General features: G+C 34.1%; 1 protein-coding gene across 1 annotated transcript; it reads left to right on the top strand.

The window, feature by feature from the left end:
* The first annotated feature begins 1874 nt into the window (after window positions 1-1874).
* On the top strand, window positions 1875-5743 carry LOC106754046 (U1 small nuclear ribonucleoprotein A). The gene is made up of 5 exons (XM_014635984.2): window positions 1875-2118; window positions 2198-2370; window positions 3779-3872; window positions 4452-4540; window positions 4977-5743. The coding sequence occupies exons 1-5, from the start codon at window positions 2034-2036 to the stop codon at window positions 5259-5261; spliced, it is 726 nt and encodes a 241-aa protein (XP_014491470.1). The 5' UTR covers window positions 1875-2033; the 3' UTR covers window positions 5262-5743.
* Window positions 5744-6370: the final 627 nt, after the last annotated feature.

Here is a 6370-nt window from a genome sequence, read left to right as displayed (position 1 = left end):
AGCAAAAATCACTCTTGTAATCGTTTACAAGAGGTCTGTAATCGATTACGCGAACCTTTTGTCCATTTTGGACATCCTGTTGCACTGAAGGGACCCCCTGTGGTAACGTGGGGGACCACAGGTCATTTTGGGTGTCTTCCAGGTCAAGTTGAGTTGTTTTTCGTATAAGTGTGTGTCTAGGGTTGGATGTCATGCTTGAGAATTTATGTCTTTGTTATCTGTTGTGCATAACAATTTTGATAATAACATAGTGTGATGTATATAATTACTTGTTATTATTTACCTATGAATATAATGTTTTTATTGTTGTGCAATGTGTATTGAAATCTAACTTTAATCAAAAGAATAAGTTTTTGTTGCAGAAAGTTTTCATTACCACTGTTAAAAAGACGTGAAGGTAAGGTTAACTAAAACATTACTAGTTTGTGATACATGTTAGGCAGTGCATGATTGTTTAAATGCACTTGATATGCTGGAAATAGGCATTGTAATCGATTACCACATTTGTGTACTCGATTATTTACTATGGTGGGTTCCTTTAAATACCAACACTTGGGTTTAACTGCCTATGTTCCCCACTTCAGGTTTAACTGCCCACTCCTCCAGGTTTTAAAGTAACCTCCTTCGTCAACTTCTGGTCGTCATTGGCAGCAATGTGTCCGTCCATGACTGAGCGTGCAAGGAAGAAACAAAGGGGAGCTTCTTCACGTCTTCAACGTCGCCGTCGAAGTCCAACGCCTACCCCACCCCCATCTCCAACAACATCCCCTCCACCACTAGGACATGAATTGTTCTCTTCGCCTACACAGTATGAGAAATTTACTTTGCATTTTCTCAATCAACACATATTGGAAAGCAAATACTTGGGTAATGAAAATGTGAGAGAGAAGCAGTCTGTCACACAAAAGTAATGAAAATGTCGAGGGGTAGAATTGGAATCCAAATTCTCTGAAAACCTCTCCATTTTTCAGGCCAAATTTTTTTTTTTTTTTAAAAATGAAAATACCCAATAACATGTTGACACGTGACAGTGTCAAATGAGTGTCAAATATAGGGTGTCAAAATAACGGGATCCATACAAATATCCGTTCCACATCAGAAGCATATATCTTATTAAAATTCAAACCATGGTTTATTTAATACTTACTGAATTAAAACTTCTTAATTGAATCCTCACTTCTTCGTCTTGAAATTATTAGAAATTATAAATACTTGTAATTCTCAATGAATATTTAATCCATTATAAAATTCAAGTTTACAAATATTTTCATAATATTTAATAATTAATAGAGATTATTGTATGAGATTATTTCTTAACATGTAATTAAATATATTTTACAGATTAACTTTAAAAAACATTAATAAAATAAAAAATTATAAATAAAAAGTAAATCAGATGTTACGTTAAAAGCTACATTAAACTTTCGAATTAATGATTGCCCATGTATTAACTGTCTTAAATTAACAGTATAAATGATAGGCTGGTACATCTTTTGAAATCTACTTTATATTACGTTAAAAGCTACATTAAACTTTCGAATTAATGATTGCCCATGTATTAACTGTCTTAAATTAACAGTATAAATGATAGGCTGGTACATCTTTTGAAATCTACTTTATATTACGTTATATGTATATATAGAGGTAAATAAAAATTTGAATTAAAAAAAAGTTTTATAAAGTAATTTTTCAAAATGTAAAATTAAATACCAACATTGTGTCGTACAGTACTATTTAAGAAAATAAGTTACTTATTTATACATTAATGTGAATATTACACTATTAGCTTTAAATTCTTTACATTAGCATGTTTCTAATTATTACTAATAAAAGAAAAGAAAAACATTATAAGAGTGTATTTGGTAGTTTTGTTTTGAAAATTTGAGGTAGAGATTATTAGGCCCACTAGCAAAAGACGACCAAAGCCCAATTATTTTGAAAATCAGCAGTAGCTTCCCCCGCCGTGGCTTAGGGTTTTACCTTTACCCCGTCGTGGAAAAGCTTGGTCTTCTCTTTCACTTGCTGAGCGCAAAATGTCTGAAGTGAATGCTACCCCTGAAATTCCTCAAAACAACACCATCTACATCAATAACCTTAACGAGAAGATCAAGATTGATGGTACGCGTCTTTTTCGTGTTTCCGCAACTTCGATTTCGATGGATTATACGTTCTTTGAATTGTCGTATGTTGGATGTAGAGTTGAAGAAGTCTCTGAACGCTGTTTTCACTCAGTTCGGGAAGATACTTGAGGTGTTAGCTTTTAAAACCCTAAAACACAAAGGTCAAGCTTGGGTGGTCTTTGAGGAGGTCTCTTCTGCTTCCAATGCTCTGCGGCAAATGCAAGGATTTCCCTTCTATGATAAGCCCATGGTATCATATCTTCTATTTTGCGTTTTCAAAGTCAAATTTATATCTGTTTTGTAATTTTTATTATTATTTGAATGGTTTTTTGAATTGGGGCATGATTCTAGTTAATTATGTTTGGTTTTTCCGGTTGGAATTATTTGTTATTGTTGCCTCGTTCTAATTTCTAATGCTACACTTCTTGTTAAGAACCATGATAATCTCCAATATGCAGAAGCTCGTACCAACAGAAAATTGTTTGAAAATTTAGCATAATTTACGCGCCCCAAGGTTAAAGAACTCTTTTTTTCCCCATTATAACGGTTAAAATCAAGAATGTTGAGGAACAATGCTTATCTGTCATCATCAACAGCTCTTTTCTTTTCAGTAGATATTACTTTGTTCATGGGATATGATGATGCTGAAGGAAGGGCTAATGTTGTGTAAAATTGCTGTCAACGTTTAACTAGTGGCGACAGTGGCTATCATGTTTTCCATGTAGTCCGTGTAATAAGTTGTCTTTATTAATTAGGTTCCTATCTCATCACCTCACCAAAAACAGTATAGGAAATTTTTTTTGGTGTAGGTAGGAACAAATTATTTTAGATAGAAATGGCTTACAACTCTTGGCAAAGCTGACGCTAAGGACTCGCAGAGTAGAACTTGTCCTATATTAATCCTCAATCCCAAGGATTCATTGACTACAAATCATTTATTATTAATTTAGCATACACTCCTCAGTGGTTTACCATTTGGTGCCAAATTAACTACGCCATAATATATTGGGGGTCAAGGATACTACATCTCATCTGATTACTTTCCAAGGAAAAATTGTAATTGCAATTCTATTGAATAAGCTTTGATCTTAAGTTCCTGAACCACATCAGATTTTAGATTTATGTGACAGTGTAGCACTGGAAAAAAGAGAAGAGGGGATAGAAGATTTTGAGTTGGTTGACATCGTGATTTGGCATTAAAAAGCTGGCAATCATTTCCATCTGAATTGCTTTTTCAAATTGCTTATGTAATTTTCTTTGAAATAATGGTTTCCCACTCGCTACCCGGGGCTTTACCTTCTAATCTGTGTATTAATATGATTCCGTATTGGCTTCACCCGATTGATATTTAGCAAACATCTAGTAGAACCGTGCCTAAATTGCTTTGTGGCTATAAATCAACCAGTCAAATAAAAAGTTAGTAGTATTCATTTTAGGGATGAATGTTATCACAATCATGCATCTCATTTCTATTCTTTTAATATCAACACTTCTATATTTTATATGTTTTTATATTTTTTTGAAAGGACGGATTGGTCCGAACAATTTGCATATTCATTTTACTTGATTTCCTTACTTTCTGCTGCATTGTTCTCTCAATTTGCGTCAGTGCAAAATTATCCTTTTCTAGAAATTGAATTTTGTTGTCATTTATCCAGAGAATACAGTATGCAAAGACCAAATCTGATGTAATAGCAAAAGCGGATGGTACTTTTGTTCCTAGGGAAAAACGTAAGAGGCATGATGACAAAGGTACAACTCACTTCAAGCACTCTATTCTTTTTATTCAAGGATGCTTCACTGTAAAATTTTAAACCCATTGGTTTAAATGGGAACAAGAACAAACAAGGTTAAAAGTTCATCCTTTTCATAAACTGAGGACCCTAAGCACTTAATGCCCAAAACAATGACAATATTATCCTATTGATTTCATGCAATTGTCTTCCCTTGAAAATCAAAGGACTATTCTGTTTCTTGGGGTATTATCTCCCCTTTAAATTAGGTGGTTAGTCTTTTTCATGCAACTGTCACATGCCCTGTATGGTTCCAAGAAACACTATATCTGACTCTAGTGCCTGCCTTAAGACTCTTAGGCATGTGTAATTATTTTATGGATCATATAAATTATGTGTTTTATTAAATAAATTACGTAATAAGTGTTACTCAGAAGTGTGACATTTTTACATTTTAAGTTCACTTTTGTGTTTCTGTCCACAAAGGGACGTGGTTGTTCCATACTGCTGAACATCTAGGTGAACAGGTTTTATGACACACATTACATAATAAATCAGCAACTTTACATGGAAGTAACCTTGTTATGCTCTGTTGCAGGCAAAAAGCGGAAGGACCAACATGATGCTAATTTAGCTGGAATGGGACTAAATCCAGCCTATTCTGGTGCTTATGGTGCAACACCTATGGTAAATTTTTTCTGCTGTTGTAAATTTTCGGGGTGGAGGGGTGGTCAATCATCCATGGTCATATTAAAGAACTACTAAAATAATATATCCCATCTAAATTTAGCACCTTTTAATTTTTTCCTGATTTGTAGCAATTTGACTGTTACAGACAGGAAAGTCTTTTCTAAGTTCTCTGGTTTACCTTTGAGAAATCAGTTTTTATTTTCTGATTTTGGTTTTGCATTGAAAGAAAGGAGAAAATGTTCTAGTAAGAAGTGAGATTGTGAAAAAGATTGTAATCGGCTATAGAGATTATGAGATGATACAATATCTGGTTTAAAGCAAGTGATTCAAATAAACAGAATCTTGAACAACTTCGTTCTGTTCTTTATTGTGTCCATGTTTATTTTGTTCTATATTTGTTACACATGCTTTTCTAACATTCAAATTATCCTAGATACCTTATCCAGGTGGTGCAAAATCCATGGTACCTGAGGCTCCTGCACCACCAAATAATATTCTCTTTATTCAGAATCTTCCCAATGAGTCAACTCCCATGATGCTGCAAATGCTCTTTCTCCAATATCCTGGATTCAAGGAAGTTAGAATGGTTGAAGCAAAGCCAGGAATTGCCTTTGTGGAATATGGTGATGAGATGCAATCTACAGTTGCAATGCAGTCGCTGCAAGGTTTCAAGATAACCCCACAAAACCCTATGTTGATAACTTACGCAAAAAAATAGATAGCGGTTTCTTGAACTTGTATGAGAAAACACAGGAATCCCATCTTCAGCAGAGTTGTTAATCCATTTGTGGTGTAATGTTAATTGGCTTCTATCTTTGGCACAGCCTTGATTCAAGTATGATTGTAGTTACGGATAATAACTGTCATTTTATACAAGTGTATTTAGGAAAGTACTAACTAGTTCAGATTTATTATTTTACTTTTTCTAGATTCGTCAATTGACCTTCTTTTGCCCTTATTTGAAGAAAATTACCTGCCAGGATTTGCTGGATGAAGTTCAGTAAGTGAATACATGATATCTTCCTTGCGCAAGTACACAAATAATTTGGTATCCTCTTGTGACGTGCTATCCCTGCTTAGTTTTTGAAAATTGGGTGTTTTATTTGTCCCTAGGCTGGCCAAAGGTAGAAGGCAAGATTGCAGTTTTTCCTATGTCTAACATAAATTCTAAAAGCAGCCATTTTGGATTTACTGCAGTAAGAGATCATGTTGCTGGTACACGGATTACCTCAACTCTGTGATTGTACAAAATAAATGTAGTTTATTAGACGACGTGTGTTCATTGACTACAACAACTATGACATTTGTTTCACTGCATAAAATCCTTGGAAGCTTTTTCGTGCTCTATTGTCACGTAAGTAGGGCGTGATTATGAAAACTGCATACATGTGAACTGTATATGTGAAAAATGTGCTTGGTAGCTTAATTTTTTTAATTAAAGTGTAATTGGATATCTTATTCGACAAAGTTTTGTACTGGTGTACCCTATGCATAGGGGGCCTTGATTCTAGTCCCATGTTCCCCGTCTTCTGCTCTCTACTATCTATGGATGTTAGCCATTAAAGGTAAATTTTCTTGCTCTGATATTAATTCGTTTCATTTCGTTAATACGAAGGTTGGTCACTATGGCTGACCAGCGAGAAATTTGACAAATGCCAACATGATGAATATTCAAAATAGGTTTGAAAAATGCCATCTTGTTCGTTTATTTCTAGTTTAAGATTATGTAATTATGATATAAGTATAACATCTAACTATACTGTGGGAATAAAAATACAACATTAAACAAATTTCATGAGGATTATTGGATGTCTAGTTATCGTTCAC

The sequence above is a fragment of the Vigna radiata genome, unplaced genomic scaffold (genome assembly GCF_000741045.1).
Source record: "Vigna radiata var. radiata cultivar VC1973A unplaced genomic scaffold, Vradiata_ver6 scaffold_83, whole genome shotgun sequence".
Taxonomy (NCBI): domain Eukaryota; kingdom Viridiplantae; phylum Streptophyta; class Magnoliopsida; order Fabales; family Fabaceae; genus Vigna; species Vigna radiata.
This window is presented reverse-complemented; position numbering and strand designations above follow the sequence as displayed.